General features: G+C 44.6%; 1 protein-coding gene across 1 annotated transcript; it reads right to left on the reverse strand.

Annotated features, from left to right (window-relative positions):
- Window positions 1-448: 448 nt before the first annotated feature.
- On the reverse strand, window positions 449-18,924 carry STPG1 (sperm tail PG-rich repeat containing 1). Its single transcript, XM_065421837.1, has 8 exons — window positions 18,843-18,924; window positions 17,396-17,499; window positions 12,134-12,235; window positions 10,885-11,058; window positions 6,653-6,764; window positions 5,683-5,848; window positions 3,710-3,900; window positions 449-525 (listed from the first exon to the last, which is right to left on the reverse strand). Exons 1-8 carry the CDS (start codon window positions 18,922-18,924, stop codon window positions 449-451), a joined length of 1,008 nt encoding a protein of 335 aa, XP_065277909.1.
- Window positions 18,925-20,393: the final 1,469 nt, after the last annotated feature.

The following is a 20,393-nucleotide window of genomic DNA, read 5'->3' on the forward strand; positions in this document are numbered from 1 at the left end:
GCAGCACACATGCATTCTAAAAGCCAGAGGTCTAAATGGAGGCTCAGGGGAACCACAGTTCCAACCAAGACAACTGGGGATAAAAAGCAAGATATAGATTACCACAAGTATACTGTATTTCACGTGATTGGCCAATATATGACCAGAATTTATCAGTGCCAAAGATACATGACCACTAATTACATAAGGTAAAAAAGAATCAAACAATATCTGCATGAATTGTTCAATGTCAACTTAATTGGACGATCTTAGGTCAATTTCAGCCTAATGATCACCTTTCAGTTTGCAATATGTGCAAAATACCCGTATCAGATGCCAGACTATAAGGACAGTTAAAACATGGGGGCCGGGGACACTATAGCTTGCCCATGCGTTAGTGGATGCACTGCTGGTTTTGAATGAAGTCCAGTCTTTGCAGAATTTCTCCAAAATATGGGGGCTCTGATGTTTACAGTACTGGAATCCACTTGTTCTCAGTGTTGTAGATAAAGGACTGCTTCCCTGGTACTTCTGGCAGATAAGTACCTATAACGAGAAAGATACAGAAAAGAGCTAAATGCAAATTTCAGATTGTTGACTAATGCGGAACTATGGTGTCTTGTTTGCTAGGGGCGGGGGGATAAGAGAAAGGGCGATAAACCCTTGGCTGTATTTTTCATTGGCTGCATAGAGCATCTTTAATTGGTAATAAATAATGGCCAGATTCCTATATCTTTATTCATACCTAGCTCTGCCATTGAAATCAATGGTACTACATGAGGAGTAAGGACATACTCAGCGTGAGTAAAGGAGATGAGAGGAGAGAATGCTAGTCTCCCTGCTCTGCCACAGACTTCTTGTATGACCTTGGCCAAGTCACTTAGGCCCAGATTAGTATTTAGGTGCCTAACTCCCACTGAACAGTCAACCTTTAAGGAAGTGGGCCTCAGTCTCTCTCTGCCTTCGTTTCCCATCAATACAATGGGAATAACAGCACTTCCCTACCCCACAGGGGAGCTGTGAGGATAAATACATAAAAGCTTGTGAGGCGCTCAGATACTATGGTAATGGGGTCATATAAGCACCTTAGATAGTGAAGCCAGCCAAAGGCGGCCCATAGTGTTGAAAGGTTTAGTGAAGGCAGCAAGACCTTTTTTTCCTCCTTGAGTATCGCCGCAAATTTGTATGACAACATGTCAGTTCAGTGAGATAAAAGCGAGCCACCTTAGCCTCCTGGGCCTTTGCTAATATGCGTGTCTCTGCTGTTACAGTACAGAGGTATGGGCAAGCCCTGCTTTCATTAATATCCTTATTAACGTTCATGGCAATTAGAGACGGGGCTGGCTGTAACACTGGGATCTAGTTCCAAAGTTTGGCTCAGATCCTGCGCTTGGACCTTTCTTTAATATTTAACATGATCCAAAGTTCAGCGTGATTGTTTTTTGTATTGACTGATTGTATCTTTATCGGTGGCTTTTAGGTTAAATGATAAACCAGAAACCCTGGAATTATTATTAAATATCTGGCGTCCTAAAATCCAGACAACGAATACTTGGTATCCAACCATCCTTTAATATGGCTACCGCAATAATAGAATCCTACGAATTTAATTTAGATTGTTCTTATTCTGATGTCATTGTTCCCTACAAAGTACATGCACAGCACTGCAGATCTGTATTACATGCAAATCATACAGTACTGAGTGATTTTGCATTATATATTAATAGTGCACATGGGCTAACGCTACTTTAGATTTCATTGCAGGGAGCTTTTCCCCAATGAAGTTTCTTTTGTGTCTTCAGAGCTAGCGGTAAAAGGTTCAAAAGAATGGGATTTGATCTTTTCTAATGCCAAAAAGGAAGCTGGCAGGGTTGAGTGGATTTGTGATGATGGGAGATGTCCTGACTTTTCACAAGTTAACAATGCATGTGCAGGGTTTTCAATTTAATACTATGGGAAGGAAAAACTTTAGACTCTTTTACTACCTTCTGTTGTAAGGATTTCGAGCCCCACTCACTTCTTCTGCTTCATCTTTAATTCATTTTTAACCATCCTGGGCCGGATCCTTGGCTGGTGTAAATTAGCACAGCTTCATTTGCTTCAATGAAGGTGCATCAATTGACACCAGCTGAGGATCTGGCCCAACATCTAATAAGTAGACCAGTATTTAGGGACATCAGCATTTATGCCCAAGCACTTGGCATGCTCAGCGTTTGAGATGTAATATGGACAATGGTTATCGTGCAATCCTTTAATAGAATCGGTCCCTCTGTTTCTGCTGCCACAAGACCCCTGGGGGAAATGATGGCACTGTTTGAGCCTGGTATGACATTCCCCAGCACTCTGTGGATGTACAAATTCTACAGATGAATAAAATCATATACTGTAAATAATAGCAAAATTGCTATTGTCTGCCTTCCAAACCAGGCATTCATCTGTCAGAGGGACTTAGGCTCATGTTTCTTGTATTGTTTACTTCCTCGAATACACCTAACTTACTCACTGTATGAAAATAGTGTTACTCATGGCAATTATTAATTGCACACAGGGAACTCGGGGCCAGATTCCACCAGCCTTGCTCACCCTCAGCAGTTCCCTACTCCACACGCACTTGCAGAGTAAGGAACTACTCAACGTCCGGAAATGGTGACAGAATCTGGCCCTTCTGTCCCCTGTATGTTAGCAATCGTAACATCAAAAGGGCCAGATTTGGATCCCCTACGTTGCTGAGCACACAGTGAGGTAAGCAGGCCCTTTGGCTACAGTGGGACTGCGTGTGGGAGTAAGGGCTACACAGTCTACATGCACACTGGATATACTGGTAGGTAATTAGAACAAAGCGCATCATGCTCATGGAAACGTTAGTACGTTTAACCCATGAGTCTCTGTGAGTAGGTCCCTCCTTCCACCTTCTCCAAGCATTTTCTGGATACAATTATGGGACCTGCTTCGTCTCCCACATATGCTGATGTAAATCAGGAGCAACTGCCCTGGACTCAGCGGAGTTACCCCAGTGTCAGAGTTAGAGGAGGCGTAAGGCAGAGGAGATTCAGGGCTATGTACGCTTTCCTCTTGGGCTACGTATGCAAACACTTTGCAGTTTCATGAGTCAGTTTTCTTCCTTCTCCTCTAACTGCTTCCTCCCACCCCGCCCACATAGGGCTTTAAGGCAGCACAGGTAAAACTTCGGTTGTAATAACAAGAGTTGAATGGTAGTTTTCCAAATACAATGTAACTCCCATAAGCTGTTTGTCAAACATGCTGACAGTTGGCAATACTTGAATGGCAATCGCAGTGCAAACATCTATGCTTTTCTCAAAATATTTTAAACAAATGGTCTAGTGATCCGACCACAGGGCTGGGAGTCAGGAGATTTCGTTTCTATTCCCAGTTCTGACACTGAATCTCTGTGTAACCTTGGACAAGTCACTTAGCCCCATGTTTACAAAAGAAGTTAGGTGCCTAAAGATGCAGATAGGTGCCTAATGGGATTTAATAACAGCTCCTAAGTAGGTTAGGTGCCCAACTCACTTAGACATTTTGGTAAATCCCACTAAGGCACTTGTCTGCATCTTTAGGTGCCTAGATACTGTTGTACATCTGACCCTTAGCCTTTTCATGCCTCAGTTTCCCTATCTGTAAAAAGGTGGATAATACTGCTTAATCAGTTATGGAAAGTGCTTTAAGCTCTATGTAAATACAAAGTATTTATCAATATTTTTATTTTTACCTGGCCCAGGTATCCCTTGCTGAGATGTGTCCCCTCTCCACCGTCCCGTGTTTGAGACAAATACAGCACTAGAGATATAATGCTTTGGTGGGCCTTCGTAGTCCACTATTTCATACTGCCCTGGCCCAGGCAAAGGTGGATTTTTAGCTGGTGGTATGGCGGGGGCAGAGAAATTCAAGTTTTGCTTTCGCCTATTAGAAGAAAAGAGAATTGAGATACACTGTAAATTGATGGGGTTTGAAGTTTGAGCATAAAAGCTGTGATGTCTAATGGTGTTAGGTGCTGACATTTCATTGAAATTCAATAGGTGGTAAATGCTCAAATCACATAGGATCCTTTGAAAATCACAGCTAAAAGCTTTAAAGAATGACCTAGAAAAGATCCTCTCGGATCACATGCTTTGCAAATCTGGGTACATGTACAAAGCCACGCATCAAGCCTCTTCACTTTATTGCAAAATATATTGACTCGATGATGGGCCCGATCCTGCTGCCACTGAGAGCAAGGGCCAGATGCTCAGCTGGTGTAAATCAGGGTGGTTCCCCTGAAGTCAATGGAGCTGTGCCAGTTTTTTCCAGCGGAGTATGTGGCCTCATATGCGTAAATCGGTGCCTTAAATGGGAGCTGGATCGGTCTCTAAGGGAACATACATGAGTAGCCCTTAGCACAGATATAAATAGCAGAGACCATGAGGCACAGCTTTGGTGAGTAAAGACACACCTGAAGGGTGTGGTTATGGACTCACGTACATCCCCTACCTGGCTCTCTATTCACCCACACCATCACCATCCCTCCCCGTCTACACTGCTGTTTTTAGCACGGTAGCGTCCTGCTGGTGGAGCCTTTCCCCACCACAGGAAAAGACCCTGGCAGTGAAGAAAGGCTCTGGCAAGGGGGAGGCCACCGGGAAAGGCTCCTCTAGGTCCCTGCTGCTGGAACCTTTCACCACTGCCCCTCCCCCGCCAGCCCCTTTCACTAACACGTGTAGCTACAGACTGTAACTTGCTTTTCACTGGAGCGTGTAGCGACACGTACCCGACACTCTGCCACCAGTGGTGTGTAGTGTGGACACAACCTAACGTGGGCATCTGGACACGGATCGTTCTGACAGTTGCTGATAATGTAGATTGATGGTTGAGGTTTAATTTAGCCCTCTGTGTTTAGCACACGCTGTCTGGCATTAATTCTCTCTCCCTACAGCTTTCCACTCCTTTCACAAAACCTCTGTTGTAAGATGCACCTGCCTGTGTGCAGATAGCTGCAGACTTGCCCATATACTCCTCATACCTTTCCCTGGTCAAGAATTTACTGTTGATCTTAATCTTATCTCAGGCAAACCAATGTCACTGTCACTGGGTGGTCATAATAAATCTACTTGAATAACCTGCTGATAGGCAGATTTATCTGCCTTTCCAGAATGATGCCAAAGGGGAAAGAAAGTGGCTTTTCCTTTTCTTCCTTTATTCTGCTTTGGCCTGAACTGGAGGAGCAAGTGCTTGAAACCTTGCAGGAAGGCCTGTTGTCCACCTCAGTTTTGCAGACTCAGTGAAGCTCAGAGAAGCATCTAAGCTTTATCCAAACAGAGATGTGGGGTCTATTTCCTGTTCTGCCACTGGGTCACGTTTGCCTCGGTTTTCCCATCTGTAAAATGGGGATCATATATCATCCCTACTGCACAGTGGTTGTGCGGTATTGATAACAGTTTGTGTATTTTGCTTTTCAGTGTTATCAGCCCACCTCCCCTTTCAGGCAAAGCAGCCTGATCTTTCACTTCCCAAGGGAGCCATCTTTTGCCCCATCTGTAAACCAATGGCAACAGAGGCAACCGAGTACAGGCTTGACTGTGATACGGTGGAAGAGCTTTGCAGAGAGACAGGTGTGAGCTCTTCTGCTGCAGCTGCCGGACCCTCCTGCAATCTGATGTGTTCACAAGCAACGACTGACAGTGAAAAAGCCTACAGGTTAGGACTCACGTGGAAGGCGTCTTCTTTGCTGCTTTAGGGGGTTTGCTTAGCTGATACGCTGCAGGCCCTGGGCTTATTGTGTTCACCTTTGTTTCACGATGAGTATTTGATCTGAAGCAAGACACTAGAATCCTGGGGGACTTCTTGACGAGGGATTCATTGATTCTGTAATGGCCTAATAACACGACAAGAAAAGGGATGTAAAAACCAAACCATGCCTCAACTATTGCACTAGGGCGGGCATAAAGGGGCATGAGTCAATGAAAGTAACGGAGGTAAAAGGAAACAGCACAACTGGGCGTTTTTTGGGGGGGGGGGGAAGCATTTCTTGAGATGATAAAAATTGCTTCCTGGAGCAGTTTACCCCCGGGCACAGAAGATGAGTGACTACTCTAGTGACTTAATCCTGAACAAAGGAGCATCCAGGGAGGACGTACAGGTAGGAAAATTAGCAATTAAAAAACAGAAGAGATGTTGACTGTGAACATCACTTGCAGTGACGCCACCTAATGTAAAAATGACTAGAGCCAACCACCCTCATGCTTCAGGGTATAAACTTCATGAGGCAGTGGGGCCAGGAAGAAGTTTCCTTCTATGGTAGCACGACAGATTTAGGTGTATTATGGTGTGCTACGTCACACCACTCCCTGAGCCCCTGGCACCCTGCAGGGAGCCCAAGTATGTTCTGGCAATTCCCCTAAGTTCCATAAATCTACCAGGGGTGTGACTATATCTGGATGGGTGCTTTAGTAATCATTCCCAGGGCCCATCCCTTAGAACTTAGAAGTGTCACCTACTAATGCCCCTTCATCTATGCAAAATGTCAGAACGGGCTCAAACCAGCAAGGTGCTGAGCAACCCCTGTGATACACTGAGTGCCTGGATAGCCATGGATTTCAGTGATGGCGGTGAGCATCTGATAGGATCCGACTCAGACTCACAAGTGATGCCTTTCCTCCCATCTCAACAGCTCACTTACACGGAGAAGGCCATTTTTCTGTTTTATCAGTGCTTAATCCTCTTGTCGTTTTGGACAAAAACACCGCCCGGGCACATACGTTGTTGCTTTGCTTGCAGAAATCTAGACAGGCCTGTACAAAATGAAGTCTCCGTGAATTCCTTTGAATTGACTTTCCTCTTGGGTATTTACTAACATAACAAAAACTATGTTTTTGTAGATCCCGTCTCCATCGTGAATCAGAACTGCTCTAATGATACAAATGTATGCAATATTGGGGCCAGCTCACTGGTTTTTTGTGTCTCAGTTTCTGATTGCCCAACTTGTGAGGGCTTATTATCAGAGGTGCTGTGGACTGGCAGCTCCCACTGAAAACTTGGCTGCATTTGTTTGGTTGCTGCTGCCAGTCTTTGCAGCACCAGCTTGATCTTAAAGCGCCCGGCACCATTCAAATAACCAAATCAAGCATGGAGTTTGAAGTAGTGCTTCCAGTACACCCAAAGGGTAATCTGCATGATAGCACCTGTAAGAGCATAAACAAACTGTTGCAACTTTGCCCTTCAGGGTAGGCTAGAATGACAAAAATGTAGCCTCTAGTTTTCTACCCAGCCCAAAATCACTCTTCAAAGAGATCAAGTCTATCATTTAGGGGTTAATCCTGCATGCCTCAAAGCCAATGGCAAAATTCTCATGGACTTCAATTGGATCAAGCTAACTTTACCAGGCCTGCTCCATCCAGTGGAATCTCATTGATTTCAATGGGAATTGGATTAGACCTGCTGTGTACATAGTTCTGCAAAACGGAGATCAATTGAATTTCAACAGTCTGAAAAAAATACATTGTTCTATGCAGTGGTGGGGTAGCCGTGTTGCTCCCAGGATATTAGAGAGACAAGGTGGGGGAGAGAATATCTTTTATTGGACCAACTTCTGTTGGTGAGAGAGACCAGTTTTTGAGCTGACACAGAGCTCTTCTTCAGGGCTGGGAAATGTACTCAGGCCAGGTCTACACTAGAGACCTATATTGGGATAACTACGTCACTCAGGGGTGTGAAAAATCCACATTTATACTGACCTAACCCCCCACCCTGTGTAGACAGCGCTATGTTAACAGGAGAGCTTCTACCGTCAACATAGCTACCGCCTCTTGGGGAGGTGGGTTAACTACGCTGGCGAGAAGCTCTCCTGTTGGCGTAGTTGTGTCTTCACTAAAGCGCTACAGCTGGGCCCCTGTACGTGTAGACAAGCCCCTCAGAGTGTCACAACTAAATTCAAGGTGAACAGATTGTTAAGCATGAGTAGTTAACACATATTTCAAGGGACTATTCCAGGTGAAGTGGCCACGTAACACCCCTCCAGTCATAGGGGGGAAAGGCAGCTGGGGCAGGGGTTGTTAGTGGGTTATAGATGGTTTTAATAAGCCATAAATCCAGCATCTCTCTTCAGTCCATGATTTTTAGTGTCTAGCAAAGTTATGAATTTAAGCTTCAAGGCTTGTCTTTTGAAGGTGGTTGCAGATTTCCTTTGTGGATGAGTGCTGAGAGGTCAGAGGTAGAGTGAGCATTGTGAGAAAAGTGTTCGCCCACAGGTGATGTGGTGTTTTGTCTTTTATCATTTTCCCTCTGTGAGTTCATTCAAGAGTATAGTGATTGTCTGGGTTCACCCACATAGTTGTTATTGGGGCGTTTAATGCACTGGATGATGTACACCACATGTTGTGATAGGCTGAATATGGCCCATACACTGAAAACATTATTCCATACAGTTTGGGACACTACATCAGCTTTATCTTCTGTTGCAAGGCTGGGTTTTATCAACACTTATTAATTTCAGCTGAGATTAACCTAAGGCCTGATTTGCAGTCTTAAGGAAAAACTCCTGTTGACTTTAGTGGGAGTTTTGCCTGTGTACAGGATTGGGCCCTCTGTTTCTTCCCAGACTGTCTCTTTGCCTACGGTCATAAATTATCAAGCACTGCCATCTTTTAAATGGATTGTTTCCTGTTGTGCTTCTTGAAGGTTAGACACAATCCCTTACAGTAAATCACAAGACAGTAATTAATCCAGGAAGGTTATTCCCAGAAGCAAATTCTTACAATGTTAGAAATAACATGCTACGAACCCATTATACTGTGATATGTCAAATAATTATGACCTGCAAACTAGCTTAAACAACAGAAAACTTGTTGAGGCAGATCTCGTAGCTGGAAGACATTGTAACAAAGTCCAGTGTCTTAACCAGAGGCCATCTTTGGGAAAGTCGGCCTTTCCATAACAGCACAGTCCCTATACTGGTGCATTGGTTCAGAATTCACTCAGAGAAAAGCGGGGCAGGGTACAGACTCACCAAAATCCCGTTAAGTCAGTGGAGCTGTGTTGGTTTACACCAGCTGAGGATCTGATCCCTTTATAAACAACGAAGACACATGATCATTGATTCTGTCCGAGCCTATAAATGTATCACATCAATGGAAACTCATTTCGAACCTACAGCTGTGCCACCTTAAGTGGGGAGTTAGTCACGTCTAATGCATGGAGGAGAATCAAGCGTGGTTGCTACCTGCGTGGGAGACAACCAAGGAAAACGGAGGAAATGCTTTGAGTGATTCTGTGCGTAGGACTCATCGCTTTAAGTGAATTCTTAACCAACGCCCCAGCACAGCGGCTGGGCTGCGGAAGGGCTGTCTTTCCAAGAAGGATGGTGTATGGTTAAGGCATTGGATTGGGACTCAAGAGAGTTGGATTCCCAGTTCTGCCACAGAGTTCTTGTGTGATCTTAGGAAAGTCATTTATTACCTCTGTGCTTCAGCTCCCCACCTGTAAGATGGGGATAATATTTCCATTCTCCCTCGGTCTGTCTTGTCTACTTAGATGGTAAACTAGGTGCAGGGACTCAGGCTTACTATGTGTATGGACAGCAACTAGCAAATTGGGGACTCAATCTTTAGGCACTATTTGTAATATAAATAACAACAAGACAGGATGATCCTGACCAGCTACTGTCATTAACAGTCCTCTGGCTCTTCTTACTGGAGTAGTGGAGTTAACTACAGTGTCCTGGCCAAATTCAAATGTCATTATATTTTGCATAAACAACCTAAAACTCCTTTGCAGTTTCAGTCGGCTACAGTTTTCTTCTTCACTCACTGGCCTAAACTGTTGCATGGTGTTACTGTGTGCTTTGAGACAAGACACATTCCATCCCAGCATCCCACTGGATGTTTATCACACTTGAAGTGAGTATTTAGTGTGAAAAGACCCTGGTGAAAAGAGCATTGTGTCAATATAAGAGATTCTTGTGCTAAGTGACAGACACTCAGGGAACTACAGCAGACATGGTTTGCAGAAAAAATGAGAGAGAATGAGTTAAAGTAATAATGATCTGACAGCTGACAAATAAATCAGCACTGGCAAAGCACCCAGGTAACAGTGAAATCCATGACCAATAGGTATAATATTTGGATAGGCAGCTATTCATAATACTTCACATGTCTTTAACAGCTTCCTTTCAAGAATCTCAAAGCACTTTGCAAACATTCATGGAGTAAGACTTACAACACCCCAGTGAAGCATGTGACAGATGGGGGGAGGAGGAGGCACAGAAAGGTTAGTGCCTTACTCAAGATCACACAGAATCAGGAATAGAACCTCAAGGCCAGATCCTCAACTGGCAGAGCACCATGCAAGTCAGTGGAGCTACGCCGATTTACATCCGTGGAGGGTCTGGCCTCTGATTTCCAGCCCTGTGTTTCAACCACCAGACCACCCATCTCTTAGAAATAAAACATCAAATGTGAAATCCTGGCTGCATTGAAGGCAGCCGCAATGCTCCTGTTGAAGTCAGCGAAGCCGGGATTTTACCCAAAGGATCCTGTGGGGTCTTTCGACGCCTCAGGTTATATTGTGGTGGGAAGACAGAGGGTTGCTGCAGTGGCAGATCCTGGCTGCCTACAGGCTGCCTCAGTGACCCATGTGCTCTGGATTCACGGTGACTGAGGCGGCTCCTTGCACGGGGGTCTGATCTGCTTTCAGTGAAGAAAAATGGCAAAACTCTCACTGACTTCAATGGAGCAGGAGGAAGCCACAGGTGCACAAGGAGAAACGCCCTCTCCTCTCCCTGCCCACCCTTGCTGGGCCAGCCATGCTCTGGTCCACACAGGATTAAACACAGTACAATGGTTTCCATATAATTCCCCATATAGCACTTAAAGTTAGTTTTACATTGGCTTTAACCTCCTGGTGTTTGCCCCTTACGTTGTATTGGTTGGGCGCTGGGGTGGAGGTTTGCGCTCTCCTCTTAGCGATTGGTTGCTGAAACATACTGGAGTTTCCCGTGCTGAAATCTTGCTTGGATTGAAATGCCAACGAGAGGTTGTAGGCGTTTGCGGCAGGGTAGCTGGGTTTTCTGTTGTGTGGGAGACGAGCATCCTGGAAAGAGACAAATCAAAGACATCAATAGTAGCTGAGCAGCAGTGCTGGAGGGAGACGGGTGAACAGCTTGGATCCAATCTTTGACCTCTGGTCTTTTACATATGGTTAGAACTGGGTAGGGATACAGCAGAACCCCACTACATTGCATGAATGGTTGGGAGTCCCATTGCAAGGGGTCTGATCCTGCCAGTGAAGTGCTGAGCACCATTAATTCCCATTGGCTTCACTGGGAGAAGAAGATGCCCAGCAGCACACTTTGTCAGTGCATGAGATTAGCCTCCATTGTGATGGTTTGAAAATGGGTTTAAAATTCTGTGCAAAATGATCGGCGTTCAGCAATCATATCATTAAAAGGACTGAGCAGATTTTCTTCTAACTCGGCTTATGATTTGTAACTCACTGAGATTTATAGAAGAACTGACTTTGTTGTCACTAGCTTTAGCCATTTTCAAGCTAGGGTGAGGGCAACATTTCCAGTTAGCCCACGTGCCGGGGAAATGTGGGGGGGTTTTCTTCACACTTCCATAAATCAAACACAGCTCAGCCAATTTTGCTCCAATTTTCTACTGCAAAGGAACAAAAATCACCTTTGGATTGAGATCAAGCTTAGAAAATTTTAGCCCCAGAGGAATTTGTTTTAAAAGTTATATGAGCAACTGAAAAAGAAGGTTAGACTGGAGGATGGAATTCAGCCTTAATTATAGCAATGTCTTCCAGTGTTTGTAAGGTGCCCCACCTCTATTGTATCCAGATCCTTCAGGGCATTTAGATACTTAACCCCAATTGAAGACTCTGACTTGATGTGCCCTAAATTTAGGCAGCAAGGGATGAAAAATAAGATGTGATCATTAAAGGCCTGATGCAATAGAAGTCAATAGAAAATCCTTTAGGCCCAGATCCTCAAAGGTATTTAAGTGCCTAACTCCCATTGAAATTAATGGGAAATTAAATTAAATTAACTCCCATTAATTTCAGTGCGAGTTAGGCACTTAAATACCTTTGAAGATCTAGGCCTAATTTACTTTAATGGGCCGTGGATCAGGCTCTGAAATATACAACCCCTTTCCCTTACCATGGAAGGAAAGTAGCCCGTTCCCTTCTTTGACAATGAGGTGCTGTTAATCTCTGCAGACTGGTGAACGACGTTATAGAATCCCGGGCCTGGAATTTCATTCTAAGAAGGAAACATAGCACATTTAGCAACAATCATCCTTCTGAACACACTCCAAACATTATTTAGGAAGTTTCAGAGCTGTGACGGCAGAACGTAGGGATTGCCAGGCTGGATCGGAGCGGAGATCTACCTCTCTCTCGGTGGCCAGTACCAGATGCATCCAGAGAAAATGCAAGAATGCCTTAATGGACAGTTATGGAATAATCGAAAAGGGCTGTTATTGCTGGGCTGGGGATGAGCTCACAGCTCCTATAAAGTGCCCCAAATGGCGAGAGAAACCAACCGCCTCTGACAGCCAGACACCCCGTCACTTGCATTCATGCGGCAGAGGTGTTTCTGTGAAAAGTGGGGGTGTGAAAGGCGAGTGTCTGGCACCTTTAAAGAAGGCAGACTGCTCAGGGCAAGCAGGGCTCTTCAGTCTTGGTAGGCTGCCGGCCTAGGAGCTGGAACTCCAAATGTAAACCAGGTTGCCATGCCCTCCCGCTGGATGATCATCCTTGGCAGACAATGGCACTAGATGCTGGAGAGGAGGTGGATGCCATCAGCATTAATGGCACTGAGTCTTACACAGTGAAGCATGCCTTATAAATATTGTGTCCTCCACAATGTAACTATTGATATTCTCGTTATCAGTGAAAGGATCTAAACATTTTAAAATCCTACTAACACTTGGCCTTGATTATATCTGGTGGCAGTGAGTTCCACAGGTTATCTGTATTATTTATTATTACCATAGTGCATAGGCGCTCCAATTACGCACCAGGATGCCATCGTGCTAAGTGCTGTACAAACACGGAATGTGCATTGTGTAGACAATTATTTCCTTTTATCGGCTTTCCATTTCAGTGACTGGCCCTTGTCTTCACATGATGAGAGAGCTCCTAATTTACCTCCCCTATACAATTTTTTTACATTACACACATCTATCAGATCAAATCTTAATTTTTTCCTCTCAAAACTAAACAACCCCAGTATCTCTCTCCAGGACTAATCATTTTGTCAGCTATTTCTGAGCCCCCTCTGTTTCTGCTGCAGCTTTTATTTTGAGATAGGATGACTAGAACTGAACAGAACATTCCAGGTGAAGGTGTACCCTGGACATAAATAATGGCACTCTCATATTTTCAGTATCATTTTCCATTCCATTCCTTGGGCACCTGAACGTTTTGTAGTAACTGTCGTTGTGCAATGAGCCGATGTTTTCATTGTGTCAGAATAATAATCTTATTTTAATGTGAGTCTCAAATTGCACAGAAAAATGAATATGAAATGGGAGATTAAGTTTCCTACAGGGCAATTTATACAGACTGGGAGTTCAGAGCAACTGCAAGTCTGAAATCTCACTTGTACATCTGACTTGACTGATTGAATTCAGCATGTGGCCAGAATGCATTATTTGCAGTTACCGCACCCTTCCTGACTCAGCTCTCCTGGGCTTTTCAGAAAGAGAACTGGGCGGGATTCTATTTATAGAGCAAAATAAACCAAAACCGGCCTCAGTTCTATGCGATGACACCTTAAGCTCTTGAGGCTCAGTGTCCTGCAAGGTACTGAACACCTTCTGTAAGGTGCTGGGCTCCCTCGAATCCGAGGGACGTCAATGGGATTTCTGGAGGCTCAGGACTGTATGGGATGAGATCCCTAGAGAGAAATATAGCCTCACGTCAACACAAATGTTAGATGATTTAGGTATGTAGGAATGGAAATATCTGAGACTCCTGACCCCGGAGAGCATATCATCGTCATGTGACCTTGTCTGTCAATTACCAGTGGAAAATATTTTGGATGGAGCACTGGACAAGTACATGAGACTTTATAAGCACATAAAGAGGTCCTGTCCTGTCCGGTTCCTGTCCTGAGGAGTGTCCGCTCAGATTCAGACAGAGATATACAATACACAAGAGAAGATAGTGTGGGAATAACACAGAAGAGATGGGTTTGAAGAGGAGAGAGACGGCAGTTGGTGCAGAGGACATCGGGAGCAATTCCAGCCACACACCCCAATCCTGCAATGAGCTACACCTGAGTGCAGGCATCTCAACCCCCCCATGCAACAGGAAAGAAAGTACAAAGCTGGGAGTGGGAAAAGGAGATAAAGGGAGACGATAGGAGAGACGTGGGAGAGGCACAGGCAGTGGGAGAGGGTGTAGGAGGAATATATAAATAATAAAACCCAGTATCCAAGCAGAGTTTGCATAAGGCAGAGGCAAGTAAGGAATGACCTCGTCCCCTTCTTAGGCTACCAATCCAATTGGCCAGACTGGCACTCCAGTGGTAACGTGCTACCATGCATGACATCACATTCTGGGACCTGATTTAGGTCCTTTGTGCCAGAGCCAGGAGCTCTGCAGGGCTGATCGGCCTGAGGAGCGGGAGATCCTAACTCTAAACCCTTGTGGTTGGTTTAGGAATGACATTGACAGGATCTCATCACCTATAAGGCTACAGGGTACAGGGTGGTATGTGGGGAGGGCAAGTTAGAACGCAGATACTAATGGACACTTAAAGAGGCAGGATGGATTAGAGAGGACTGGCTATGAAGAGCTTTACAAGGACACCAGGTCAAATCTGAGCCTTGAGAATAGCAAATGGAAGACATTATTGATTGACAGCCAGCTGCTTGCTGTGAGCTGGTGGATACAATCCGGTTACTAGTGGAGAGCGTCCACATCGTGGAAATCCTCATAACAACGGGTCAACTCCAGGCTGACAGTCCCAGCAGAGATTCTGTATTAGCTTCATTCCATTTTCTTTAAAGGGGATGAGGGGGGAATCCTGGCTCACCACTATATTACTCCAGCTTTATGTTGGTGTGACCCCATTGAGTTCAATGAGTGACAGTGTTGTCTACTGGCTGTGGCACTGGACTAGGAATCCGATTCTACTCCTGGCTCTGTTGCGGACCTGCTGTGTGACCATGGGCAAGTTACTTCATCCATTTCCGTTCATCCATTTCCCCTCCCACCCTATGTAGATTGGGGTGGGACTGCTTCTTACCACTTATACATACAGTACCTACCACAATGGGACCCTGATCTCACTTGGCGCTACCATAATGCTAATAATACAAATACACAAGTAGAAAACTGGTGTCACGAAATGGGAATCAGGCCCGGAGTCTTTAGTTCTTATTATTTCCATATATAGTTTCACAAGACTCTGCCTTCCTTATAAAAAAGGTCATGGGAGTTACAGTGTGAATGGCCATGGACACATTCGGCATACTTTTCTTTGTAGACAGAAACTATAGGATGCACTGAGGATGGATGTAAGTGGTGCAACTCCATTGATTTCAATAGACTTGTCCCTACTTACACCAGACTTCAACAGGTCACTACATGACTAACGCTTCATGGCTGGAAGATACATAGGGAGTTAGGCACCTAATTGCTATTTGTGCCTTTGAAAATCTACTCCCCCACTCCCCCGAGCTGATTACATACCATTATTACTTCTACCTCCTTGAGATCATATTCTATTGGTGAGTATAGAAGGCCACTAGGTCATGGTATTAGTTGATCAGAAATATTTTGCATACAACACCCAATAATATACATAAAAGTTCTAGTGGGGAGTGAATCCCTGTACCTGTAGCTATGTGTTAATGTACTTAGTCTATAGTATGTAGTAATAAAGTTCTGTGGAGACATGACCAGGTGTGTTTGGAAGGAGAAGCTCAGAAAGTAGCCCTAGAAAGAGCTAGTATTTGATGCAGTAACCTTTCCCTAGGGATAATGCTTAAGCAAAAGTCTACTAAGGTCTTCTGCTGCTTGTGGTTTGACCCACTTGCTGCTCCATCCTTCCGGCAGGAAATGCTTGGAGTAGAAGGGAGTGTTTTGTGGAACTACCTTAAAACTCTACCTCTTCTCTTTTAGTCAGAACTTTGCATCAGGTCATCTGGAACTCTTGGAAGCTGACCAGACAGACGGCGCATGCAAAAGGCAGTTAAGCAACGTCTCCACCTTGATCATTTCCCCTCATCTTTGGTCCTTGATGTCAATGGTTATTATTATTATTCAGGCCTGAGATAATGTGCTCTTGATATCGCTGAGATGGGAGAGACAAGCAAGAAGGAAGAGATCAAAGGCCGAATAAGAAAAAGAGAAGATACCAAATAACTCTCTGATCTACCCACTTGGAAAAGGGTTCATGAAGCTACAGAAATCCTCAATTGACTTAATTTTCATGGCATTCTAGGGAGCCATAGCAGTGTTATTCACCAGATGGAGAGCGGGGAACTTTCTGCAGGAGGCATGGAGACGACTCCTCCCATCAGAAGAGGAAGAAGTTAGGAAGCTGGACCCCAAAAGGCCCCTTGCACATAGAGGATGGGTCATCTGTATTGGCCAGAGAAAAAGAATTCATGTAGATGTCTGGTTGACTTGTACAGTTTTACAGTATCTTACTGCTGCCCCCTTCTGGCCAAAGAGGAGTAGACATCATAGTCTTTAGCTAGTAGTAGGGAGTTTATGCACGGAGAGCTCAGGATTAAAGAAAGAAGTCCTAAAAAGTTGGGTCATATTCTGCATGCATTACACCGGTGCAAATCTTCACTTCATTCACACCATTCACTTCAATTCAAAGGGTCTTGGTGGTCTGGCAGTATTAGAATCAATATAAGAGACTAGGTGTAAATAATATTTAGGTTGTAAAACAAACTAACAATTCAATTCAGTGATGAGACACAGTATCCTTCAGCCTTGGCCCCGAGGATAGGGAGGCTGGAATGGAGAGGAGAAAAAAAAGAGCACAAAAGCCATTTTTCAAAGGAGCCCAAGAGAATTAGGTACCTAAATCCTACTGAAATGCAGCGGTGCTCCACTGGTATTGTACAGCGTAACTCAGTGGTGAATCAGGCTCTTGAGTGTTAAAAGAGTAGTTTCATACAGTTATTTATCAGCAAGCTCACATGACTCTCTTTCATCAAACTACTTCAGCATTTTCCTAGCTGATTTTCAAGAACACTTCTGTTTTGCATTGCTGTTAGTGTTGTTTTTTTTTCAAAAGCCTGATCCATGGAATACTATTTAAAACATGTATACAAGCTGTGTGTCCAGTTCAACTTAACCAAACTTATTATAAAACAAGATCACTTAGAGATAATAGCAACATAAGATTTACAGCAAAGGTCATAAATCTCAAAATATTTCTACTACCTACCTGGTTATACTGAAACCTCTTTGCTTGAGAATTAAATCCCTTTTTTTCTGAGTTTGGGATCATTCTTGTCTGGTATTTATAAGGAATGGAGGAGACCTTGTAACCTAAAAGGTAAAGCCGATAAAAACAAGATCCTGAATGTGGAGATACAGGAAATATGTAACTGTAGCACCAGATTTCATTTTAAATTGGAAACAGAAATGAAATGCAAATCTATCATTAATGCAATCTTCAGGTCGAGAAATCATCATTTGTTTTTGCATTGAATTTTCCTGTTTTATTTAAGAAGTAAAGAAAAACCTATCGCTGCAGCACTTTAAAGGTGCTTCAGTGCTCATGAAGAGCTGCAGTGCTGACTCAATGCTGCTAAATCACTTTTGCCACGTCTCCTTATTTAGACCTTCGCTGAGACAGCCTAAAGTCGGGCATTTTAGCAGCCCATCTCATGGGCCTGATCCTGCAAAAAGCTGAGCGCCTTCTGGAAGATGCTGCACACCCTCAGTTCCTGTTGAGCACAATGACAGTTGAGGTTACTCAGAACCTCCCAGGAGACACTCAAGCCCAGATCCTCCAAAGTAATTAGTTACCTAACTCCCATTGATTTCAACAGGAGTTAGGCACCTAAATACCACTGAGGATCTGGGTCTCTGTGCTGTGCAGGATTGGGCTCAAAGGCCTTGTCTACACTGAGATTTTCTTGCCATTTCCCACCAGTGCAGCTCCTACTTTGGTAGCCCAGGTGGGAGGTCTAGAGGAGCCAGGAGCCAGCAGCTGCTGTGTTTTTACCACTGTGTCATCGGAGTAATGTTAGCTGACATTGTGGTAAAATCGCCAGCGTCTTGTCTACTCTAGAGCTCCCTCTGCTGCAACCTATAGTGGAGCTGAACCCGGAGTAGTGCAACAGTGAGAAGCTCAGTGTAAACACAGCCATGCTGTTGACAAGGGAGGAAATATGCTTTAAGATGATCTTTGAAATTAAAGGGAAGGTCAAAGAAGGGAAGAGATACAGGAGATCTATTCTAGAGAAACTGCAGAGGGGACAATGCTCTCAAACCAATAGTAGCGAGGCTGTGTGGAGGGAGAGGTGGCAAGTGCTAAATGAGCAGAAGGAGCAGAGACACACGGACTATGATACAAATCCACAGAAGTTTTAGAAGCCGGGGCATGATTGTCCACTGCGTGTTGTCATTTACACATTTGCATAGTGGAAGATTCTGGTGTGGTGTCATTTTATGTTCACTTTGCACTGGTTTAAATAGCCCAAGGAGAGCAATTCTAAACTGGATCCTGGAATGACTGGAACTGGCTGTGGATATAAATTGTTCAGGATGTCACTTCCTATTGATTAGCTTCACTGATGCTGCAGTTTCAAAGAACAACATATTTGTAGCTATTTTTCCCCCTTCTCAAATGCAAAGTGGTTATTATTCGCTTCACAATACTGTACCTCTTGACGCTTTCCCGATCTGCACAGCATCTGTTCCTTTGATACTAGTAGCTAAAGAAAAGTTCTCGAAGCAGGCAGCCATGTTACGCAACTACTGCCCACTGGCTGGACATATTCTTCTTCTCAGGGTCACCATTTTGTTTCTAAAACATCAATTGGAAATATCAAAATGTATATGAATTTAGAAGAAAAAAACTAGCCAGAATTTCTAAACAAGGCTGGAATGGTAAAGATTTAATAAACAAGGGAACTTCCTTTTCAGATTATGATTATTATCGTATTTTACATTCATAGCAAATCTGTCACCAAGAATTCCCCAAATCCTGTGGGACTGCGGGGGTGAGTGAAGGCTGCAGGTGTGGGCCCTACACATAAACATCAACCCTTCTGCCACCTGTGGGGTGGGGTGACATGATGCCAATCCAGCTTCACAGCTGAGAGGGAGGGAAAGGATTTGATCAGGAAAGACTGAGGCAAAGCCCTGTTCTTATGAAAAAAGCTGTGGGAATTTTTAATGTCTACAAGGAGCACACTGGCCCTCTGTTTTTAAGGTTATTTTAAAGATAACCCTAGAGAAGGAGTGTGAAGCCCAGGTACTGTGTTTAGTTGTAAGAGCATCTGCTAGGTCAGGTGAGAGGAAGCGTTGCATGCCAGGACAGTGGTTCTCAACCTTTTTTCATTTGCAGACCCCTACAAAATTTCAAATGGAGGTGCGGACCTCTTTGGAAATCTATTGTCTGTCTATATAGTTGAATTCTATTCAGTCAGTTTACAGTCTAAGTCTTTCATGGACCCCTTAGACAGGTGAGCCACGGACCACAGGTTGAGAACCACTGTGCTAGGACTCTCATCTCTGCTAAGCCAGAGGACAGGAAGAGTTGCATGCTGGGACTCTTGTCTCTGCTAAGCCAGAGGAGGGGAAGCATTGCATGCTGGGACTCTTGTCTCTGCTAGGCCAGAGGAGAGGAAGAGTTGCATGCTGTGACTCTTGTCTCTGCTAGGCCAGAGGAGAGGAAGCGTTGCATGCTGGGACTCTTGTCTCTGCTAGGCCAGAGGAGAGGAAGCGTTGCATGCTGGGACTCTTGTCTCTGCTAGGCCAGAGGAGAGGAAGCATTGCATGCTGGGACTCTTGTCTCTGCTAAGCCAGAGGACAGGAAGCGTTGCATGCTGGGACCCTGGTCTCTGCGGGGCCACAGGAAGGAAGCATTGCATGCTGGGCCCTGCCATCCCTGCGGTGCCACCCCTGCCTACCTGGCTGCCAGGGCTGCTTTAGAGAAGGACTCTGAGAAAGTTTACACTTGGTTGCCTAGACAACAGCAGAACCAGCTATTCTCCAATCATTTTGCTTGTTACTTTGGTGCTTTACATGCTCGTCCAATCAGAGAAAGGCTTTCAAAGTGGCATCGGGTTGCCTTATGCCCGCCTCAAGTTAGAGGGCGTGTTCCCCTAGTTAAGATGGTCCCGGACAATCTCTTCTGCACATGGGTCTTAAGGCAGCTGTGCTCACCCCCTGCAGGCCCTGTTACAAAGGGACCACAGGGAAGAGTGGAG

The sequence above is a fragment of the Emys orbicularis genome, chromosome 23 (genome assembly GCF_028017835.1).
Source record: "Emys orbicularis isolate rEmyOrb1 chromosome 23, rEmyOrb1.hap1, whole genome shotgun sequence".
Classification (NCBI taxonomy): domain Eukaryota; kingdom Metazoa; phylum Chordata; order Testudines; family Emydidae; genus Emys; species Emys orbicularis.